At 29.1% G+C, this 24,850-nt stretch overlaps 2 protein-coding genes and 1 pseudogene across 2 annotated transcripts; 1 reads left to right on the top strand and 2 right to left on the bottom strand.

The window, feature by feature from the left end:
• Nucleotides 1-435: 435 nt before the first annotated feature.
• LOC108328347 (jasmonate-induced oxygenase 2) lies at nucleotides 436-3,481 on the top strand. Its single transcript, XM_017562206.2, has 3 exons — nucleotides 436-1,249; nucleotides 1,578-1,908; nucleotides 3,141-3,481. The coding sequence occupies exons 1-3, from the start codon at nucleotides 747-749 to the stop codon at nucleotides 3,387-3,389; spliced, it is 1,083 nt and encodes a 360-aa protein (XP_017417695.1). The 5' UTR covers nucleotides 436-746; the 3' UTR covers nucleotides 3,390-3,481.
• An 8,895-nt stretch (nucleotides 3,482-12,376) lies between these two features.
• Nucleotides 12,377-17,776, bottom strand: LOC108329298 (protein SMAX1-LIKE 6). Its single transcript, XM_017563451.2, has 3 exons — nucleotides 16,412-17,776; nucleotides 15,509-15,755; nucleotides 12,377-14,412 (listed from the first exon to the last, which is right to left on the bottom strand). Exons 1-3 carry the CDS (start codon nucleotides 17,584-17,586, stop codon nucleotides 12,586-12,588), a joined length of 3,249 nt encoding a protein of 1,082 aa, XP_017418940.2. The 5' UTR covers nucleotides 17,587-17,776; the 3' UTR covers nucleotides 12,377-12,585.
• LOC128195692 (U2 spliceosomal RNA) lies at nucleotides 14,622-14,731 on the bottom strand (annotated as a pseudogene).
• Nucleotides 17,777-24,850: the final 7,074 nt, after the last annotated feature.

Here is a 24,850-nt window from a genome sequence, read left to right as displayed (position 1 = left end):
TTTATGAAGAAGTTTATTGAAATAAATATTTGGCATATTTATCATTGGAAATTTTAAAAATAATTAAAGTTCATAGAATAAATAGTACGGATGTTTAAAAAATGTGATAGAATTGGATCACGCTGCCAATTCACATGCTGAACATAGTATTAGTGATGGACCACAAGGTGCGACAACCATAACCCTGTCCCAAGATGGTTACCGATTTTATTTTAAATAAACAGAAATTTGTTTAATAATGATATTTTAGAGATTTCAAACCAACACGTCAACGTCATGAAAAACAATCAATAACTGATTTTTTTAACATTCTAACATATATTAATTCTTTTAACGAAATTATGAAAAAGACTTAAATTGAAAGATGACTGAATAAATAAATAGTCCCCACATCGAAGTGTCTGGTGTCTTGGAATTAACTTGCACAGCATTTCACACACAGAAACACCCTTTAAAAACCCACAAACTTCACGTTTTATATTACGTCCATTTCGCTTTTCATGCCTCCACGGTCCCACTCTCTTCTCTTCCTTTAACTTCCACCATATCTCATCCCGACACTCTTCTTCCTCTTCTTTCTTTCTTTCTTTGCCTCAAATTCAAATCCATTATCTTTCTCTTCCAAGTCTCTCAACTTTCAAATTAAAAAAATAACCACTTCCTTTCATACTTCACTGTATATTTCTTCTTATAAACACCAACCGACCAATTACCCTGTCTAGTATTGTACTACTATCTAGCTAGCAATGTCAAAAGACCAACCAGATTGGCCAGAACCTATTGTTCGGGTTCAGTCTTTATCCGAAAGCTGCTTCGATTCAATCCCCGAAAGGTACATCAAGCCCTCTACCGATAGACCATCATCCGGAAGCTCTGATTTTGATGATGCCAACAACATCCCCATCATCGACCTCGGAGGTCTCGGTGGCGTCGACCATCATGTCTCATCCTCAATTCTTAAGCAAATCTCAGACGCTTGCAAGGAGTGGGGCTTCTTCCAAATCACAAACCATGGCGTCGATCCCGATTTGATGGACAAGGTTAGGGAAACTTGGCGTCAATTCTTTCACTTGCCCATGGAGGTCAAGCAACAATACGCAAACTCACCCAAAACTTACGAAGGCTATGGAAGCAGACTTGGAATCGAGAAAGGTGCTATTCTTGATTGGAGTGATTACTATTATCTTCACTATCTTCCCTTGGCTCTCAAGGACTGTAACAAATGGCCGAACTTGCCTCCCCAATGCAGGTAAATTCACCACACCATACTAAACTTCGACAAAACTTTACACAAAATTCTGTTCTTAATATGCTTACTATACTATAACTTCAATTATGTTAGTGAGATGAAAACCATATCATGATGGAATTGATAAAACTCTATCTCTGATTAAAGTTTTTTCCAATTAAAACCAGAGTTTCGTCTCAGTATAGTACATATACGAATTAAAATATTAGTAATTATACCGAGATATGAAGTTAGTAGTAACATCTATATGTAAGCTCTGTCCAAAAAAGAAGACATGAAGTTTGTTTTGTATGTGTGGTAGTAATTAACAGCGTATTGTGTTATGTAGGGAAGTGTTTGATGAGTATGGGAGAGAGTTAGTGAAGCTGTGTGGGAGGTTGATGAAGGTTTTGTCGATAAACCTTGGATTAGACGAAAAGACTCTTCAAAATGCTTTTGGGGGGGAAGACATAGGGGCATGTCTGAGAGTGAATTTTTACCCTAAGTGTCCACGACCAGAGTTAACACTGGGTCTCTCATCACACTCAGACCCTGGAGGAATGACCATGTTGCTTCCAGATGATCAAGTTCCTGGTCTTCAAGTTCGAAAATTCAACAATTGGATTACTGTGAAGCCTGCACGCCATGCTTTCATCGTTAATATTGGCGATCAAATTCAGGTGAGTAATTTTCAATCTCTCTGTTATCCATATTCACAGATTTTTGCATTAATTTGTCACTGTTTGCATTACCATGCCCACTTAAAGAGAACACAACACATGCGAAGTTCAGTTGTTACTTTAGTTTTTCCTTTTTCAACTCCTTTATCATCTTTTTGAACATTTAAGATAATTTTCCACACCACTATTGTCAAAGGATGAAATTAAAAATGAAGAGTTTTGTTAATACACTCAAATAAGAAATATCTAAAAAAAATGTGTGACTTTCACTGTTTTTCAATGTATATAAAAATGTGTTTTAACAAGCATGCTAAAAATATGTTGTTAGCGTGTCATATTTTCAACCGTTTTAATTAAAAGACTACACAGCATTAATCGGTTCAAAATATTTCAGATGTTTGCCTTTGAAATAAATAATTGGATGATGATATCATTACATTTTAATTGGATTCTTACTTTATTATTTACATGTTTAATTATTTTAGATGAATAATTTATTCTGGAATAAAAACGATAATAAGTGATAGACTTTCGTCAAGTTTACGACATCTAAAATATAAATTCTGAAAACTACGCACTTACATAAAGTAGATAAACATTTGACCTAAAAGGTTTAAGGATAGAGTCATAGGATTTAATGTAAAAGGGATAAGATTCCTTCATAGTGTCGAAAAATATATCAAAATGGCCCATCGAGCTAAAGGGTAAGGAGTATGCAACTTACGATTCAGTTAAAGGTAGATAAAGAAAAGAAAAAGAAACATAAGAAATAAAATAAATTAACGTTGTCATTATTAGGTTTAAAGTTATAATCCTGTCATCTTTATCTTGTAATTTGAAACATGTTAAAATTATTTTTGGCATATATAAGGTCTGTGTGAAAAGGAAATACGGAAAAAGGTGAGTTATGCTTTTTATGTGTGTGAACTGTAAAAATTGCACAGTGATGTAACTAAAAAGTGACCAATTATACGAGGAGCATATGAAAACAGAGTAACCGTTGTTGGTCATGTGCAGCATCACTATCAAATTATTTAACTGTTGAAGGCCCCATAGGCCAACATGTTCACTCTCACTCAACTGGACAGGTGGAATATTATTTAATTTGCAAAACATGAAATGCTTTCCATCTCACATCCTCATCACAATAATAACATTATGGTTAATTACGAAATCATAAGACGGTGTTGGTGAATGATTTGGTTGTTTTTTGTTTGTTTGTGTTTGAGTAGGTACTGAGCAATGCAATTTACAAGAGTGTGGAACACAGAGTGATAGTAAACTCAGATAAGGAGAGAGTTTCTCTGGCTTTTTTCTACAACCCGAAAAGTGATATACGCATAGAACCAATAAAGGAGCTGGTAACAGTGAATACACCTTCACTTTATCCACCAATGACCTTCGATGAATATAGACTCTTCATTAGAATGAGAGGACCTCGAGGAAAATCTCAAGTTGAATCTCTAAAGTCTCCAAAATGATTCATTCTTCACATTCCAACTCTATATTTCCAAATTTCCAAATGTAATATACAATAATAATAATAATTAATAATAATAATTAGTTTGGACCATGCTTGGTTATAACTATTTAAGAAATAATTTATTACTTCTCAACTACTCCCAAACGTGCTACAAAATCTAGTAAAGAGATAGGTATTTGTTTGCACATTGAGGCCTTGAGCAAAGATATGATGAAATGGAGATTGGACATTTTGGTATGAAATTATTTGGACAAGTTGTTTTCTTCTTTGGTTTACGATGATGTCGAAAATTTGATTGTGTCTAAATAAAGCTGGGTTTTGTTTTGTCCCCACTTCTGAATCGATTATTTGTGGTGATAACTAAGCACGCCATAATTTTAAATCATATCTACCTTATTTAATGTACTCATTGCTGTCTGCTTTATAAAGGCATATTTTAAATTCATCAAATACCGCAACTTCCACTCCTTTCCTTGCCAATTTTTTATTCTTATTTGTAAAAAGAGTATATTTCCCTTTTTAATTCATTTTCCTCCAACAATTTGCATTACTGTACGTGCAACTGGGTTAATGTACATGCATATTTATATTATTCGAAAATTTTTAGTTAGATAAAATATATTCTATAAGTTTGAAATTGGTCTTAGGCTTTTAAAATTATATATTTTGATCCATACATCTGTTAAAATTTTAACGATACACGTGTTTGTTAAGTGGAGTAATTATAAGTTAGTTTGACTAAATAATTATATAGTAACTTGAAAAAGGTATAATTAAGTTTATTAGGAAAACAACCATTTGAGTATTTGTTTATTTTATCTATTTTGGCTACATTAGTTATAGTTTGTAGGGCTTTTTTTTGTATCTGTATGCTCATTAAATGTTTAAATGATTTTTTTATATATAAGTTTTAATTTCCAAAGTCTTTTTCTAACCTTGAAATTCTTATGGGTTTCGTTTTACTTCTGACATCTTTTTATTTTTTTTCACTCAGACGCTCGTAACACGCAACCTTGATGGCACCATTCCTTAACACTATTTTAGAAATATTATTATTTTTATACTCTATAAGTTTATTTAATTAAATTTCATTTATGTGAAAACAGATTATACATGCATAATAATTTTTTAGAAGGAGCTTCACGTGACTTTTGTTTGTTTTTTTAGCATTTTATCTCAGTCTGACATTTTATAAAACTTAATTTACAATAAAAATTAAATACGTTTGTTTTCTATGCAAACATCAATTAAAAACTTAAGTGAGGTAATTTTTTCGGTATTATATTAAGCTCAAACTTGAAAGTTAACCTATTTTATGTAACACCAATTACACTAATAAAATACGGTAACTTTCCATACATACATCATATTTTCATCACTTTTGACTCGTAATATCCGAGTTGTAATATATATATATATCTTATAATCTCAAACAATATTCATAACAAGGTTAAGAGTTATAAAGTGAGTCACGTCTTGTTAATTTATCAAAAATTGAAAAGTTAGATTGGAGTTCTCAATTCACCAGTTTATTTTAATTTTTATTTTTTAATTCGCCAAGCTAACATGTCAAACGTAGAATAAGATAAACTTATTCGTTAATCCGTCTTTTAAATTAAAAATTTTAAAAATAAAAAAATATATAACAATATTATAATTTAAATACACAACTATGTAAATATACAAAATTCATATTTATTCATTCATCATTTAACACAAAACCATAAAATAACATAATATATCAATCAGCCAACATATTTTCAATTCAAGCAATTCATATTTTGAATCCGCCACTCAAACAAAACTCTTAACGATACCAACATCACAAAAATTGATGTGCTTTTTTTTCTTTTCACTTTCGTCCTAAGTGACTAATTGAAAAAACTGTATTCTATCAAGATCAGCCTCACATATTCTATTAGACTTTAAACTAGAAAATAAAATGTTAAGTTATATTATTAGTTTTAATGTGTGATAATCGATTTTTAATTTTCATATTTTAATTTTCATATTTAATTTTATACATAGTTTATTTTGTTTACTATTATTTAATTAAGTTATAGATTTAGCATATTCATTTAAGCAATTAAAGTATACAAAATTTTAAAATTAGATCAAAATTAAGGATTTTAAAAATGGAAAGTATTAAAATGATAAAAAAAACCAAAATATTTATAAAATAAAATTACAATCAATCCAAATTAAAAATATAAATGATCCCATCAAAGCATGCATGCACAAGCACTCATACAAGAATTGTAATAAACATTTGAAGTGTGGGCATTGTTGTTGTTGTTCTTCTAGATGTGTGTTTTTCTATCTTAATAATAGTAATAAATAAACCAACCATCATTTTCAAACATGTTTATTGAGTTACCATTATCTTATGCCTTATGTAAAAAAACATTATTTTATGTGCGATCCTTTCATAAACAAATGAATGTGACATATTCATGTCGCCACTGAGCTTTCTCCAAAGTTAAAACTAAAATTAAAGGTTTCTGATTTGAATTTTCTAAATGCCGACGACGTCCAGAGTTAGAGTTATCACATATTCATTATAAAATAATTAACATCGTAAATTATATAAAAGGTTTGAAAAATCATAGATACTGTATATTATCACGTGCTTAATTAAAACTGCAAATAAAGTATTTTGAAAAATGAGTCACATTAGCTATATGATTGGGCAGTTTTCTTATGTGGAATTTGAATTTGGCGAAATTGAATTGGCTGTTAGCAGCAAAGTACCAAATTATATTCAGTAATGGTGGAAGCAGTTGTTGATGTGGGTAACCTTTCTTTGTCTTTTATTTTTTTAATCAATAAAATAACCAACCTTTCATTTTCTTTAATACAGTGTACTTTGTTTGGGTTCTTTTTGTAGTTTTCTTAATATTACATTACTAAATTCATATATTTTACTAATTTCTATTATACATTACTCTATTGCTTAGGTGTCCAGCTAGTCATATAGAAAAAACATTTTTTTTTTCTATCCACATCATGTTTCCAACTTATGTTTTACTCATTCTATTAATCCTATTAAGTTTAAAATTTCAGGTCATACTCAAAATGTACAATTTTGTCAATTATAACCATTATACCTCAATTTGAATCTACTAATCACAAGTTCAAAAGCTAAATAGGTGCCATACTCAATCTAAAACAATCTATTGACAAGAATCATAATAAAAATAATTTCACTAATAATAACTTTTATATTGTCAATAAATCAAATTCAATTTAAATATCTTTGCACGATAAATACTTGAATTCCAATTAATAACTAGGAGTTAAAAATGCATCCAAGTTCTAGATACTTACACAAATTTCATTAATCAAATCAAAATTTATACCAAAAAAATGAATCAATTAATAATGCAACCTTTTTCATCAAACAAAGTTATAATGAAAATACAAACTTCTTACTTAATAGATGAAGAAAAAATGAAAAATATTGAAGTAAAAGGAATATATTGCAAATTTAATAATGGTTTCCTCTACCATCTTTGTCTTTAGTATTTGGTCTTCATTCCAAGTGCTACGAGTATCTTTAGTTTTTTAGTTATCATCTTTAATCTTAAAAAATGGATTGTTGGTCTCGAATTGTGGGATATTTGCAAAGAAAATTCAATGCTCAAGTTAGTATTAATAGTTCATTCTTAAAAAGAAAACACATATCCTCTTTAACCTTGGATGTTTACCTATTTTTAATTTTTCTTGTTGGGCTTTTACCTTTTAAGTGATTAAGGATGATCCAATCCTGAGAAAATAAAAAAACTACCAGAATTACAAAGCTCACCCCTAAACTAAAGATGCATACTTTGTTGGGATACAAACAAAGTCTCACATCGATTAAAAGAAGAGATAAATATGAGTTTATATACACATAGATACCTTCATTGGTAAAAGACATTTTGGAGTGGTACCAAAAGCAAATCCGTGAGGACTTGACTCATAGCAGGCAATATCTTATCATTAGCCCAAAGCGAATAATATGTTATCAGTGTGGAGATATGTGTATATCATACTTTTCCTAAACTAATTTTTCTCTTTCAGTTTTCTTTAGGTAATATGTTAATTATCTCAAACAAGTGGACTCTCCAACAAAATTAATTATTCCTGTACTTTTGATGGCATCTTAATGCAAAACAATTAAGAAACCTTAGCAATACAATGTCCTTAAAAGTTGTTACACATTTTATGGAAAAAAATATATCAAATAATGAAAGTGGTTGGTTATATATATGAAAATCTCATGCTGATAATTGTTTATTGTTAGAGAAAATAACTTATTTATGAAAACCTGGTTAATGCAGATTTTAATAATCGGTTGTTAAATGATTGGATCAATGTTTTAGTATAATTGTTAGCAGCACATGTTTATTGAATCATTTACTTTTGATAAAAAAAAACGAGATACAATAATAATGCAAAGCTTTTTATACTATTATTTTATCATAAACTATCTATCATATAAGTTCGAAGAACTGTAGAATGATACGCGATGAATTAATATTTAAAATTGAATTATTTTAAGTTTAGTACTATCTTTTATCTTTATATATTAGTAATAATTTAATATTTTTTCTATTTATTTTTTATTATATATTTTTCTTTTATATATATTTTATTATATATTTTTTTAACAGGATATTTTTCGTTAAATCAACATTAATGTTGAATAATAAACGCTTAAAATAAATGAATGATTATATTAACTCCTCATCCTCTAACTACGATGTTTATATAATGAAAAATATTTTCTTAAATTTTTAAGAAAATATAGAAACTACTAGCCAACAAGAGAAAAAACATTGAACAATAATAATGAGTATGGAGATGAAAAGTGCTATTAAATTGTTATTTACATTAAGTCAACAAAAAGAAAGGGAAAACATTGAACATTTGTTACAACAGGAAAAAAATTATATTAAAAATCATTATTTTAATATGATCGATGTAGGAAAAATATTGATGATAAAAATCATTTACATTTAATTTAATGGATATACAATTTTTGTCATTTTTATTTTTAACAAAAAATAAATTTTTTTATTTTAAATATTAATTAAATATCTTTTATAAAAATAAAAATTACAACAAATAAAATATGATACTATTCAATATTCAACTTTAAAAGGAAATACATTTTATTTTTTACATACTTAATATAAAAAAATAATTATAATTATATAAATATCAAATATCGATTAAATAAAATTTAAATAATTAAAAAATAAAAAAAAATATGATATTTGTGTTAAAAATAAGTTACAAAAAAATTAATGAGTTTACTATTTTTCCTAATACATTAATATGTTTTACTAATTAAAAATATGATGGATATGCGAACGAGTATTAAAATGAATATAAAAAAATGAAACTCTTTTATACTCAATTTAAACAATTAAATTAAATAGACACTCATACCATTTAAAAATAAAAAAATAAAGTATTTATCTATATTTATATCATATTGAATTAATGTACAGATTTTCATCATTGAATTTGAATAATTCTGATCATGATGAATTTATTTGTAATTACTGGGAGAGTAGGATATGTTGATTGATATCAAAATAATATATTTCTAAATTTACATTTATATAAACTTTTCAAAAAAAATAATAAACAGTAATAGAAAGGCAATATTTTCAACTCATATGCACTTAGTTCCTTTTTTAAGTTAAAGTTGGATTGTCCAACTTGCCCTATTGGGTGGAGTCAATTCAATTTTGACAATTTTGGTATAATATATTTTTCTTAAGTTTGAAAAAAATCATTTTAAAATATCAGTTAACAGAATGAAATCTTCTACAGCAACAGTAAAAAGCCTTATTGTATTATTCTAGTAAATATAAAACATGACATCAGATTTAATTAATTTTTATTATGTTAGTATTTAAGGTAACTTAACAACAATTATTGCTATTATTTGCAATAAATTATTATAAATATGATAATAAACCAAAAAATATGTCAACCAAAAAGTTATAATTGACATTTCTCAGTAAAATTATTCTGAACGTGATTTGTTTTTCACTTATATGTCAACCTACAATAATAATAGTTATAGAATAATTATAAATAAATATGGTAAGTTTGTAATAATAATAATAAATAAATAGTTTATATAAATCATGTGAAACATTTTGCTACAATAATCAAATACATTCAATTTTACAAAAAAAGAAATTATAAAAAATATCAATTAAAAACTTACAAATCATATTATCATATAACTTGTGGAAGATTATATTTAAGAGTAATACTTACGATATAAAGTGTAACTTATCACCAAATTATCCTTTAACTTTGATCCTAAAAGGTAACACTCATACTCCAGTATAATTTCATAAACATACATTTAGTTTTTAGTGATGAAATCATAGATGGAAGACAAAAAGAATTTGTATTTTTGTTTAATACCATGCCTTGCAGTTTTTTTTTTTGTATTAGGCTTTATAACTGTTTTTTTATAATTTTTATAATTAGAGATTTTCAGACGTGAATTTTTTAAGAGGTTTATTGGATGAATATTATTAGTAATTGGACTTTTGAGAGTAAAGTGTATAATACAAAAGGTTTTCTTTTAAACTTTCGTATTTAGAATAGTTTTTGAAATTTGAATAATTTTCTTGAATGAAAAATTCTTGCTTAATTTTTTATTATAAACTTTTATTTTTATTTTTATTTTTTATTTTCTAATTTAAAATAATGATAAATCTTCTTTAACTTTTTAATTTTTCTTGATTGTCGATCAATAAATATAAATTAAAATTTGGTTATCTCTTATAACAAGTGGTTGGTGTCCCATTGATCTTTTATTACCTTATAGTCATAATAAAAGTTTAAATATTTCATCTATATATTTTATCATTTAGGCTGTGTTCACTTTTGAGGATTGTATTATTTAGAAGGAAAAAGAAAGACTGATTTGAGAGATAAGTGGTGTTTACTTTCGAGGATTTGCGAAGACAAAATAGTATAGATTTACGAGATATCGGATTTTGTATCACTCGTTCATACGAGTTGATTTGGGGTGAATTGAAGGCAATGTCCTTCTTATAATTTCTTCATCCTTCTCATGTTAGGAGAGAAGATGTCCCATTTATATCTCTTCAACTTCCTTTCATTACACAATCAATCCAAATCCTTTTATATATATATATATATATATATATATATATATATATATATATATATATATATATATATATATATATATATATATATATATATATATATATATATAATAATAATAATAATATTATAAATCAAATAAGATAAATTTATAGGTTAAATATATTTTTAAATTTTAAACTTTAATACAAAACTAAAATCTATTTTGTTTAATTGGTGTGGGGAAGCTACTTGGCATTGCATTTGAAAATTTTTGAATCAATCTTACTTCAAAAACAAATCAAATTATAACTTAAAGATATTAAATTTAAAAAAAATCGCTTTACTAAATTATAATATTTTTTTACATTTTTAAAGTTATTTTTAATAATTATTGTTAATTTTTTTTTCTTTATAAATATTTTTACAATTAAATATAACATTAACAATTATTATTTTATATTACTTTAATAACTAGAGACATTTTGATAATATTCAATTTTTACTAATTAAACAAATTTTTTTTATCTGTCATATCAATCAAATCCTACATTAATTCTCACAAACTTTACTTACAAATTCACTCTCACTTAGCTTTAAAGCCACTCAAATAAACAACAAAAAAATTTACCCTCGTCAAATCTATCCACTCATCCTACCCCTAATCATCTTTTCCAAGTGAAACAAAGCCTTAATACATACATATTACATTTAAACTAAAACCACATCCCCCATATCTCCTTAAAACATATTCTTTAATGACCACTAATTCATTATATAACGTAATCATTTTTCACTTGATAATACAATTAAAACCATAAAATATAAGATTTGCAAACATATTTATAAATCTTTTTGACTCTCTTCATATATACACTTATTAGTTGATATGGCACTGACAAGAGTCTGTGTGCAAAATAATCTTCTCTTACGGATCTCGAATTTCCGGTGAGAGTCCATATAAGCCCAACTTTTCTTTTTTCTACAATAGAAGTTTGGTCCAATTTTCCTAGTAAAAAACAAGAACTGATATGATCTAATTCAAAAACTTATTTAAAACTTTATTCTGTAATACCATCTTTAAACGACTCAGTAAGTTCACTTTTAAACAAGCTAAAAAAGTCAAACGTTGATGCATATTAAAGTAATATTTCAAGAAATAAAAAAGAAAAAATACATCGGTGACAATATACTATTGTTTACCTTTATCTAAATATGTCAACTTATAGAGAAAACTTTTTTATTAACCTATTAAGTTTAGATTAATGAGCCAAGGCACATCTGTCACATAATTTTTATTCATGTCTAGGTTAAAAGTTAGATATATGTTATCAAGGATTTGAAAATCGTACAGAATACCATAAGTATTGTAAGTACTCTTCTCCAGTCACATCTAAAGTTTACTTTTTTAATATATAATATATTTAACAAAAACAAATTAATAAAATAAAATTCTTAAGTAGTCGACCAAAGAGAATTGTCAGGGTTTTTCACTCTACAAGTTCTAAATTTAGCCCTTTCTGTTCCCAAGCTTTTGGGGTTGCTTTTGTTGGATGGTGCCGGATGAGAAATTTTCTTTCTTTTTTCTCCTTTCCATGTTTTAAAAAGTAATTTCCTTTAAAAAATATAGATTAAAAGATGAGTACTGAGAATCAATGATTGAATGTATGCAATAAATACATACATGAACAATAAATTATAGTTAAAAATTTAACTGCTAGTTTTCTTATTAATAATTATATTCACACATTCTCTAAAAATGCATAATTTCATTTATTAGAACTGGTAAAGACATACATTTTCGGGTCTAAACGGATTGGTTAGTATATTTATTAATCAATTAGACCAGCTAACAGCTTAGAAGGAAAACAAAGAAGGCATTTGATTTAAATATGCAAAGGATAATCACACAAAGCACTAGCTGCAGATTACATATTATACACAATTAAAACCTAGACAAACAAACCCAACAAAATAATAGGATTGAAGGCTAAATTAGTTTTTACTATATGCTACAGCTAAATTATACATCCATGCAGAAACAGACAACATTTGGTGTTTGGAATTCAATCTAAAATTATCCTTGGGGGAAGGTGTACACCAGGAGCTTGTTCTGGATACGTAGCAAGTTTTACAATAGAACCAGCAGTGAGGTTGTACCTTCTCTGTATTTCTGTAAACCCTCCACATAGAACTTCCTCCACCCAGTTCTCCACCTCCGAATCCCTGTCCGAGACATATTGAGCTTTAAGCAATTGGTCCATCACTTCTGTCTGGATCTGTAATACACACTCAGATCCAAGAATCTTTTTGAAGTTACCTCTGATCACATTCAACAATCTATCCGCAAGTGCATCAAAATCATAAGGTTTAAAAACAACTGTTTCATCAACCAGATCACACAAATTTTGCAACCAAAGGCTTTGGTTTTCGGTTGTCACATGTTCGGGGTTTTTTTCATTGGTTAGTTTCTGTTCATTTTCTTCGGCTGGGAGATTCAAATCTAACTGCCAGCCTGATGTATGTGCCCTTTTAGCTGTATCAGAGGGTATATCTTGATCATGAAATTCTTTGTCACCAATCAACTTACGTTTGTTTAGGAAATTTAGATTAGGAATGGCATCCATTGAATTGTTAGTGACACCGATGCTTTGGCTTCTGTGGTCTCCAAGCACATGTTTAACGCGTAGCTTGATACCTCCCCTCTTTGCCTTCAGTATTCTTTCCTCAGAATAGTTGGAAGGTTCACCATTTGAAATGCAACTATTTTGGTAATCTGAGAAAGATAAAACAAACACAGTATTGTTTACACTAACTTCTCTTCCATGCGAGTCTGTTATTTTTCCTGTCTTGATGGCTTGAGACAAACTTTTTTGAGCTAGAATATCAGCCTTGTCTACGTTTTCAAGCAAAACCACAGACAAGGGTTTCTTGCAACACTCCCCTACAATAAAATCAAGGGTAGTTTTCCCTCTGAATTTCGCATTGCATCCTTTCATTTCTTCAGAACTTAGATCCACAAAAATAAAGCTTTCCCGGCTGCCATACAATAACTCGGCTAGAGAAACGGCAATTTTCTTTTTACCAAGTCTGTCAGGTCCAACAAAATTCATCCAGCTGTCTCCAGGCTGATTTACTCCACGGTGTTTGACCCTTTTTGTTGAGCTGCAAACTATTGTTTTGATGATAGCCTGTAAAGCTTCGTCTTGCCAGGTTACCTCCTTGGAAAGAGCTTCAAAAAGAAATTTGGGATTTTTTGCGTCGACTAGTCCACAATAGTCAAAACTTAAGCAGGAGGAAGACTGCGATGGATGCTTCAAGATATTCCCATCAGCCAAATTTAAGTTTGAAGAAAACAGACTTGGGATTTCCTTTGGAGGCTCCATTGTGTATTGAACAGGAGGTTTTTTTAGCTTATTGCTGGTAGGAGAAGAGCATATTCCTAACCCGAGGTCTGTGGTTACAGAAGTTACAGATGTGGGAGACATTTGACTTCCATCACACACGCTTGAATTGGACATGTTGCACGATCTTAGATCACCTGACTCGTGATCTTCCACTTTCTGAAATATCTCAGCATGTTTTGAAGTATATTTCTCCTGCTTTGCCTTGAAAACTGCAGGAAAAGGACTACTTGAGTGTGACGCAGGCATCATTTGCATGCCAACTGGTACATGGGAGTTGAGATTGATGTAGTCACTGGGTGATTTGTCTGTCATTTTGCTGCTGTAATTGTCAGCATCTTCCTTTTTCTTGTCAGCACCGCACTGAAACCCCACAACAGTTGGAAAGGTATTTGCATCTTGCTGGTGCAGATGCTGGGATAACTTGTCTAAGTTCTTACGCAGTGGCCCCGATTCACTACTATCGAGCAAAACGTCATTATCTTTGGTCTGCACTGAATGAAAGAAAAGTGGTTTTTACACAAACAAAACAAAAAGGACTTCATTGATAAAGCATAAATCAATTCCAGATGTTTTACAATACAATCAACAGAACTACAGCTGCATTCGAAGAGTGATCTGCAAGGATGTCTCTTAGGAGATGTGCTAACTTATTAACTACCAATGCAAAACGAGGGAATAGAAGAGACTATAATGCAATACGGTTATTTTTTCAATTAATTTAATATCACGTGAACCAATAGTCCACCTATCAGATATAACAGACCGATACTACACTTGAACTTAGCCCAAAGGCCGAGAGAGACATCAAACAAAGTACAATACGGTTATAGTAGCAAATGTGAGCCATTTCATTTTAAACACAATCAGGATCAGTAAGTAAACATACAAATGCTTGTTTAGTCTCATTTCCGTTCCTGTGAAAAAAATATCAATTCCCATTTTAAACAAGTTATCAGATACTCACCCCAACTGTAGAGAAAAATAATCAACCCATCTTAAACACTTCATCAGTGGAATACTTATAAAAAATTTACTCGTCAGCCCAGCAAAGCAAAAGTAGTTACTGTTTTTTTGTGTAACCAGTCATTTGACATCCTTGAAACAAAAAATCACAGCATGAAATATTTGATACAAAAACAACGTTTCGATTTTTATTGATCAGCTATTAATACCACACACCCGGACAACTTAAAAAGAGCTGGTCAAAGGGGTTTTAAGGCTTTTGAAACATTAAATTTAAGCAGATGTTACTAGACTGACCAATTATTTTAAATAAACAAAAAGCTTGTAATTTCAATAATTGCACAAGCTTAGGGTTTACGATAATTGTGTACAACATTTTTTTAGCGGGAAAAAGTAATTTGAAAATTCACAATACAAAAGAGGTCCATCTCCCCATTCTAACTTGCTCGCAATTCCACACCCCTGGCTATAGCTTGACGTTAAATCTAGTTTGTTTTAAATTTTCTCCTTTTCGATGTTGGTAAATAACCAAACTCATGTTTTTTTAAATGCCCTATCTGTGCAGATTATACAAATAAATTTATAATGAATCAGATTGACGTATCTGAATGGTACACACCTTAACATTCAATCCCTTTGATGTGCCAAATTCTGCGATCTGTAACCACGGAGGCAAGCTAGAATGATGAGAATCGGCAGCTGAAGAAGCAGAAAGCCTTTCCTTGGAAGCACCAAGAACATCATGTTCACACCTTTCACCACACTGATGACAGTGCGGAACACAATAAAACGATCCATTAGGTGGACCTTTCAAATCAGACTGTGACGAAAAAAAGCCACCAAATGGCACAAATGAATCCATTAAGCTGTAAAACAAAAAATTACAGTTTAGACAAAACATGCAGAAAACTAATCACTGCGTGAAAAATCCAGATCCACTTCGTCATTCAAAATAACAGTAAAACTATCACCTAACACCTCTTACTTCAAGTCCAGAACAAACCAATCCAAACTTTTTGACCCAAAAGGCTTTAAAATGCCAACAATAACGTTTTAAAAATACTTTTTTACGCATATGATTCCAAGGAGTATAATTGATTTTTGACCACACTAATTACTCAAAAGTAAGTTACTTCCATACAATCAGGTTTTTTCCATACACAATCAAGTCTCCAATACTTGCAACCCGAACCCATCACAACTCAATCCAGCCACTTGCCAGTATGTATGGAAAAACACTTCAGAGTCAAATTAATAAAACTTATCCCGTGAAAAAGAATAATAAATAAACAAACTTGACACACGTTGACGTTAACAGACCCCTCGAACTTAAAACTTTGCTGAATATTAAACATAAAAAATTAAAAAAGTGATCAACACATGCACATCTTTTCTTTTAATCTTTTTTATATATTGTCCCCTTTCATTTTTTTTTATTGCTGATAAAAAAAATGCGACATCAAAGTTCAAGAAATGGAATAATATTAATAATAATTATAATATTTAAAAAAGCACGTTTTACCTGGACCTGGGGCGGTGATAGGATTCAGAAGGCTTGACAGAGGTGATAGGCAGAAGCTGCAAATCCCACTCTTTCTCTATGCAAGGAAACTTCCCCACGAATTTCAAGTAACTCTCATAACTCGCAGCAGCACCCATTAACCAAAACTTATCATAATGAACCTGCAACAGCTTCGCCAATTCCCCAACCACACCCCTCAAACCCTCACCGCCACCTTCTTCGTCGCTCACAAAACCCTTCAAGTCCCCGAAACTCACAACAACACCAGGTCCCACACACTGCTCTGCCAAGCTCCCAATCTCCCTCACGCGCTTCCCCACACCCTCCGCATCCCCACGAGCTACCTCATCCGCAATGCAAACCACCTTCAGCCCCGATAGCTCCACCGGCAGAACACCCTCCCTCCGTTTCTCCACAGCCTCCACAAAGCTCCGGAGAGCGTCGCCGGCGCACGCTCCAAGAAGCAGCGGGTTCCGCCCCCGGCTCCGAACCAGAACCTCCCCGATTCGCCGGTAATTCTCGCCGCCACCGTCTTCCCCGCCGAAGAAGAAAGGAAACCGCCGCGGCGGCTCGGATAAATTGCAGAGGAAAATCGGTGGCCCGCGAGGGCGCAGAGGGCGGAGGATGGCGAGTTTGATGTCGGAGCTCCGGAAACCCGCTTCGGCGAAGACCCGGCTCACGACGGGGTCGTCCAGGATTGACAGAATCAAATGCTGAAGCTCTACTTTGACGGAAGAAACAGAAAAGGGTTGTTGGTGGTTTTGGTTTAAGTTCAGGTTATGGTGAGTTTGTTGGTGGTGATAGAAGTGGAAGTTATCAGGGTGGCGCCGCTGGTTGGCCTGTGAGCGTTTGATGGCGGCCATGAGGGAGTTGGAGACGGGGGGATCATGGTCGGAAGAGAGGTGGCTGTGCGACGACGGCGCGCGGTCGAGTGAGACGGAGAGGCAGAGGTCGAGGGCCTTGAACTGCAGGCGTGGGGAGTACGCGCAGTTTCGGGCGCGTGAGCAGGCGTCGCGGAGGAGGGAGGAGGATGGGAGGGAGAGGAGGGCGGAGACAGCGTGTAGAGAGGTGGTCTGGGCGTGGCCCCGTCGGCGTGCGACGGAGACGGCCTCGTCGAGGGCGCGGGCGGCGTCGGCGGTTAGGCATTGACGCGCCGCTGCGACGGGCGTGGGCATCGGAGGGAGCGAGATTGAGTGGAATTGGGCGAAGATGGAGTTTCCTTTTTGGGGAAAAACATTAACGAGAGATTTTTTCTCCTTTTATTTTGGGAATGCAAATTTTGAAAAGGGCTTTTGTGTTGTGTCGTGTTCTCAACTCAGTGTGTAGAGTGGGGACTCGTAATTTTGCGTTTAGCTTGCAGAGCTTCTATAAATATTAGCGTAACGCTGCTTACCATTAACAAACCAAGGATTAAGTAACATTATTTTCACTGAAAATTAAATGCATCTATGTATTATCAAACTCCATCATAAATTTAATTTTACCTACCTTCTAAGAAATTTTAGATAAAAGTTTCTATAAATTAATAAATAATTAGATGATTTTAATAGATTAAAAAATCTTTTAATGAATAATTTATTTTATTATAATCATAATTTGATTTATTATATTCTATTTAATTTTAATCAGTTAAATTTATTTATTTAATAGTTATGATATTTCTTTTTAGTACAAATTAATATAAAAGTTAAAGAAAGTGTAACTTTTCTCTATAAATAAAGAATTTTGTCTTATTTTTTTATAATTTTTTGTCTCAATTTTTTTAACTCTTTTTATATTTGTGTGGTTACAAAGTTTTCATCTACATAAATAAACACACCATAAATAAAATTGAACCTCACATTTTTCATTAACAAATCTAATGCTTACAGTAACAACTTTGGCAATTATAATATTTAGTTCGTAAACTATATATATATATATATATATATATATATATATATATATATATATATATATATATATATATATATATATATATATATATATATATATATATATATATATATATATATATATACGCATATATATTTAATGCGACAAAGTTTAGCTAACTTCAAGTTGATTTAATTCATTTGTTTTCTAACCATATTCATTAAACTACAGATTTAATTAGTCGTTGATTAAAAGCATCACTATTTTCTTCTTCACTGATATCTACTTCAAAAATAATTATAACTTATTTTCTTTTCTTTCTAAAAAAACACTGCAATTAAAACCTGTAACTAAGGTAGAAAAATAGTTAATTAGTCAATTTGTTTGCGATATGATGACCTATGAATAACCGTTCAGTTAGGTTCTGCACTTCCGTTAGGCGCTATTGCATGTGAAAACAAAATATTTAACTTTAATAAATATGACATCCGAATTTAATAACTTATATTTATATCAACGATAAAATTCTTACATCAACTAATATTCATTTAAAAGTATATTATTTTATATGTTGTATTATAGTAGTGCAATCATATATATTATATATTAATAATGCATTTCAATAATAATAAATTGTATAATAATGTCTACAGTCCATGAATTAAAAAAAAAACTGAAAAAAATATTATCCATAATAAATTGTTGAATTATTTATTCTCATTGATGATTTATTTCTACTCGTTTTCATTACGTGTCATACTTATTTTAATAGTTTTTTTTTCAACACAATAATTGGTACGCCTCTTTTGCCCATGTATTTAAATTAATTTTTTCAGTCTTCTCATTTACATGAATTTCCTCCCTTCTTTTCTTTGCACTCATTCGCTTTTTTTTTTCTCAATTATTTTAATGATTTTTATTACTAGTTTTTTTATTCATGTTCTTAGTTTTCTTGGGTCTCTCTCATGTTTACATGATTTTTTTCAACTAACTTGTAAGTAATTATTCACACGAAATGTTATTTTCTACGATGGTTATTAGATACACGTACAAATTAGATATAGACGCGAGATTAGAGTGTTATATACTTATTTAGTTAATTAAAGGGAAATAATTAATGGTACTAAATTACCAGTATGAATTAGACAAATTTTATGTTAGACGATTCTGTTGATCTTTGGAATGGATTTCCATCACTTTTTCCTCTTAATGGTTGGGTATATTCGTACAAAAACTTATTATTTAAGTATGCCTGATATGAAATGACGGACTAAACTGATAATAACATTAATGGATATATTAAATCAAGATATTAATTTTTAATTAATCTAAGAATAATATCGCTTCATTCAATACAACAATTAACCATCATCTAATGATTCTTATCGGTTTGAATAATCAAATAAAAGTAAGATTTATCAAGAACACAAGTTTTTTTTCATAGAAACGATAGATATTATTATGACATTAAACCTCTAATTTTTAAACACCGTTTACAGATATCTCTATTGGAAAAGTGTATATTAAAAAACATTAATCTTGAATATTTAATTAATGAATAATATTAGATTAATATATTCGGAACCGTAAATACATAGTAATATAAATAATTAAACAGAGTAGAGGAGGCTATGAGATTTTTTTGAGTATCAAATGTCTGCATCGTGGTGGTCTTCATGATCATGTTTATTGTTGCTTTTCTTTTCTCACAGTAAAGAGAGAGAGAGAGAGAGAGATGCTGCCTCCACTTACTTTCTCTGCCCCACCTTCCGCACTCCACTTACCTCCTGTTACAATATATTTCTTTTATTCCTTCAACGTTTATTTTACACCTTTTTACTATTTTTAAAAAATACAAGTTTTTTCATTTCCTAATTTTGTATCTGATTATTTGGCCCAACATCAATGTACCAGTACAAAGTAACCTTTCTAAAATAATTTACAAATTCAAATTAATTTTTATATAACTTATATTATATAAACATCTTGTCAGCTATGTATAAAACGATGAACCGTTTACCATATATTTAAATAAATCACTATAATTATAAATATAGATTTAAATAAAGAAGTAAGAAATACATTTATTATATTATTCATATTTGAATTATCAAATATTAAAATTCATTTAATGTTAAAATATATTTTACATATATGTTTTTCAAACGGTTTGGATGAACACTGTGAAAATGTGACATAAGAAAACTTTAGAATTCCTTAAACTAATTTATGTATACTGAATGTTCAACTCTACTTTACACTGCATAACATTTTACCGTACAAACTCACCCTTTAAAAAAAATCTATAACTTGAAATTAATTTTTATATAAACTATTTTTAAAAAAAACTAACACCAGAAAAAATTCTCAATTAAATTGGTTATTTTAGTTCTTTATGTTATTTTTATTCGTTAATAGTTTATATATACATATTTATTTAATAATATATATATATATATATATATATTTATTGAATTTAATCATAAGAATATATATATACATACATATATATATATATATATATATATATATATATATATTTATACTTTAAAACTAAATAGTTAATAAAAAAATTATAAATAACTTTAATAAGACAACGAAGAGGGGATAAATTACATAACTATTCATTAATAATAAACAAACATCAAATATCTTTGACACATTAGTCAAATATTCAGTAAAATAAAGAAAATACTAAACTTTTTTTTTTTGTTAAAAAATATAGCAGTCTTCGAACAACTTGTTAACCCATGATTAAACTCACTAAAGCTAAGAAAATTATATTTAAATCGAATTTGTTACCTATGAAATTGTGGGTCAAATAAACGGTTCCTAATTTGTGATTATGACAAGAACATACACTTAGTCATATGATTTTATGATAAATCACATTCATTACTTTTTCAATAAAATAACCACCGTATCTTTATAATTTTAAAAGTAGTCAACTTTTTGTTTACTAATAAAAGTATATATTTTTGATAAAATGATCCTCATATTTGTTTTAAAAACTGCGTGATAACTAACTTAAATAAAGAGTTATGAAAGTTAAAAACTAAATCTTAAAACAAAACTAAAATATCTCTTCCTTCTCTCCTAAAGTAGTTTCTATCCTTCTTAAAATAGATTTTGGAGACTGCATTTTTTTTAAATGAAAAATAGATCATTTAGTTTTTGATTGTGAATTTGTGGCAAGTTCTCAATTTTTGTTTTTTTCTTGGATGACACATGCATCTTTTGAAAAACTGCAACTTTCTTAGTCTCCATGAACCCTAAATTGGTCAAACATTTTGTTCCAATTATTTCAATTCAATATTTTTACTTCCAATCTCAATATAGCATTCATTTTCATTGAATGTAGACTTCAAAACATTTACAATTTCATAAGTCGTAATTTAATTATTTTCTTCAATTTCGAACATCCACTTAAAAGAAAATTATAATCCAACATTCAATTAAGTTTAGTAAATTCATATTTATCTTTCAATTACCATAAAGTCATACATAAGGGTATTCTCAAATTCCTAAATTTTATACATACACACACACGTGTGTGTATATATATATATATATATATATATATATATATATATATATATACCAATTCAATTTTAACTAAATTCTTTAGTCAAATCATTTAACTATATTTCGTCAAAAAATACTTTTTTTTTATCTGAAAATGATTTGCACTCTAAACAATATCTAAAGGAGAGTTGGAGAGCACAAGTATTTATATTATAACAATATAATTAAGCATATTTAAACTTTGATTGAAAGTTAAACTAGTTTTTCTCAACTAATCAAATCAAAATTTAGCTCAAATACTAGCACAAGAGTAAAAGAAAATAAGACTTTTTAAAGAAAAAAAAAACCCAATTATAAATTAACTTTCGTTAATGTAGAAATTATATGAATTCATTCAAAGTAAAATGTTATTTCAAACTTATGTTTAGTTATATATTAGTGATCGTACTCAAGTATAACTTTAGAAGAATTGTAATTGTTTTGAAATGTGTATATATATTTTATTTTAAACTTGAGTTTTACAAATTAAAGTTAAATTATTTATTTCCAATATTTATTTCCAACCTGTTCAAGATCGTTAATATCTTATCATCATATATATTTGAAAATGAATAACCGTATTAATGAATAACAAAATATTTTTTAAACACTTACTTTTTGTACAAATATATTGATTTTTTTAATAGTGTTGGAAGAAACTGATTGGTTATTTAAACTTGAATTTTTGAGCGCTCCACCACCACGTTATGCTTTCTGTACTTCCTCAAATTTTTTTATTTTCAAATATGAATAACCTAAAATTAGGATTTGAAAAATAAATTAAAAATTCATGGTAAAAGTAAAAAAGTTTTAATATTTAACCTAAGGATAATTTTGAAAATTAAAGAATTTGAAGAGGTAGAGGGAGCATGGAGGAAGCAACAATCTGAATTTTTTAGGGTTAACTAATTAATCACCGTGCCCATTTAAATTAGCTGCAAGACCAGTAAGTCAAACTAATGATTCCAGTCCAATTTTAAAAATAATGGTTTTACGACTAATAATAAAGTTTAAAAACTTTCTTTTACCAATCACTTTATTGCTTTATGGCATTTGACCATAACAGAAGCAATGGTGTTGTAACATTCGGTATATAATTAAAAAAAAGAATACATTAATTTTTTATAACTTATAATTAATATATGTGTATATTAAAAATAATAATTTGAAGAAGTTATATTAGAGATATTTGTATAAATTAATTTATACAAAACTCTTTGACTTATTTGTGAAAAAATCTTTAAAAAATTACGAAATGATAGAATCGTGGACATGTAAAACTCTATTAATACTAGTCATAATCCTAATGAGTACATCTAACAAGCATCCCTAGCTAGAGCCATCATTTAAGCATTGAGATGCTATTTTTTTTCCTTTTTTACTGCTATTTTACTGATTTACAACTTGCGTTTACTCAAATGATAATGCCATTTTTTAAAATGTGGAATTCAACTCAGAGTCCAAAGAATTTTCTATTTTTTTTAATCAAGTTGTTGAGTTTATTATTACCCACTAATCCAATACCCAAAGTCAAATCAACCCTTTCATAAAAAAATGTTTAAAGTAAGATTAGACCCTTTTCTTTTAATTTTTAAATCGAGACAAGCTATTGTTGCCCACTGATGTATGAAAAAATCTTCACAAAAATAAATATTTGTCCACTTAAACATCTGAGATAGAAGGTGTATGACATAAATTATGAACAGTAACAAAGATTTTATAAATTGGAAAAATCTTACACTAAAATTGAGTGAGTGATGTAGAAAGTTATAGATAATGCGTATGAGTGTCTCCAAATTATGATAATGGAATGGACTCGTTGAGTCAATGGTGGCTAGCATTCACACTGGTCAGAGGTCCAAGTCAATGTGTATTACCACTATTGCGTAACTTTTGAGAGTGGAGAATGAGAAAAAAGTCTCATGCTTTTCATTATTTTCTCATGATTTTTTTACTACGAAAAACTCGCGTTTATATATTTTTATATGTTTTTAAGTAATTAAGTAGGAATGTTTCCAATACTCTATAGCGATGTTAAATTAAATCAATTTGGATTAATCTAAAAAAGAGTCAATTTAATTTAAATTATATTTTTTTAAGTTAAATTTTTTGTAATAACCAACCTCATTCATTACAAAGTGGTAAATTAGTGATTTAACTCACTTAAAAAATGTTTTTTTAATTTATATTATATTTATATTTAAAAGTAAATTGATTCACTTTATTATTTTATAATTGTATAATCAATATCTACATTATCAAATATTATTATAAAAATAATAATACTAAACATTAGAGTCTTATCTTATATAACTTAAAAAGAAATTAATTAAACATAAATTATTTAATTATTATTTAAAAATATTAAAATATTGATTAAAGTATTAATTTAGATGTAGTAAATAAGTATAATTAAAATTATAAAAAAATTAATAAAGGATTGTCGAACTCATTTAACTCACAAGTTAATTGAGTTGGATTTAACTTGACCTAAATTTAAAAGGATAAAATTTTGCTTAACTTGTAGTAATCCAAATTAACTCATAGATTGATACTCGTTTTTATTATCTTTGATAACGTGTTAGAGATGTGGCAAAGATTTTTTATGGATTTTTAATAAATTATAGTCAAGAAAAAAAAAAGGATTTATATGAAAAAAGATGCAGACATATGGGAGTATGATTAGATTTTTATGTCATGAAATTGTAAAAAAAAGTTTTTTTTTTTTGAAGTGGGTTCTTTATGAGAAAACCTCAAAGAAAGTTGGTTGAAAAAATGAAAAGAAAAAGGAGAAAGGGTGAAAGGTGTGTTGGGGTAGAATAGAATGAAGGAGGACCGCACACATGTCATTCATGAGCGCAATATTTTTAGGGTATGAAGCCAATGGTTTTGAAGCAACAAGCATCCTCCATCACCAAACTTTCCTTTTACACTCTCTCTCTCTTACCCCACCCCAACTCACACACACATACCCAAAGCTAAAAAAGCTATGGATTTGAC

This window comes from Vigna angularis, chromosome 2 (assembly GCF_016808095.1).
Source record: "Vigna angularis cultivar LongXiaoDou No.4 chromosome 2, ASM1680809v1, whole genome shotgun sequence".
NCBI lineage: Eukaryota > Viridiplantae > Streptophyta > Magnoliopsida > Fabales > Fabaceae > Vigna > Vigna angularis.
This window is presented reverse-complemented; position numbering and strand designations above follow the sequence as displayed.

Coding starts and splice junctions, on each gene's coding strand:
- LOC108328347 (XM_017562206.2), top strand. CDS start 747: ATGTCAAAAGACCAACCAGATTGGCCAGAACCTATTGTTCGGGTTCAG. Junction 1,250..1,577: donor AACTTGCCTCCCCAATGCAG/GTAAATTCACCA, acceptor TGTGTTATGTAG/GGAAGTGTTTGATGAGTATG. Junction 1,909..3,140: donor ATATTGGCGATCAAATTCAG/GTGAGTAATTTT, acceptor GTGTTTGAGTAG/GTACTGAGCAATGCAATTTA.
- LOC108329298 (XM_017563451.2), bottom strand. CDS start 17,586: ATGCCCACGCCCGTCGCAGCGGCGCGTCAATGCCTAACCGCCGACGCC. Junction 15,756..16,411: donor TATCACCGCCCCAGGTCCAG/GTAAAACGTGCT, acceptor TTTGTTTTACAG/CTTAATGGATTCATTTGTGC. Junction 14,413..15,508: donor CAAAGGGATTGAATGTTAAG/GTGTGTACCATT, acceptor CATTCAGTGCAG/ACCAAAGATAATGACGTTTT.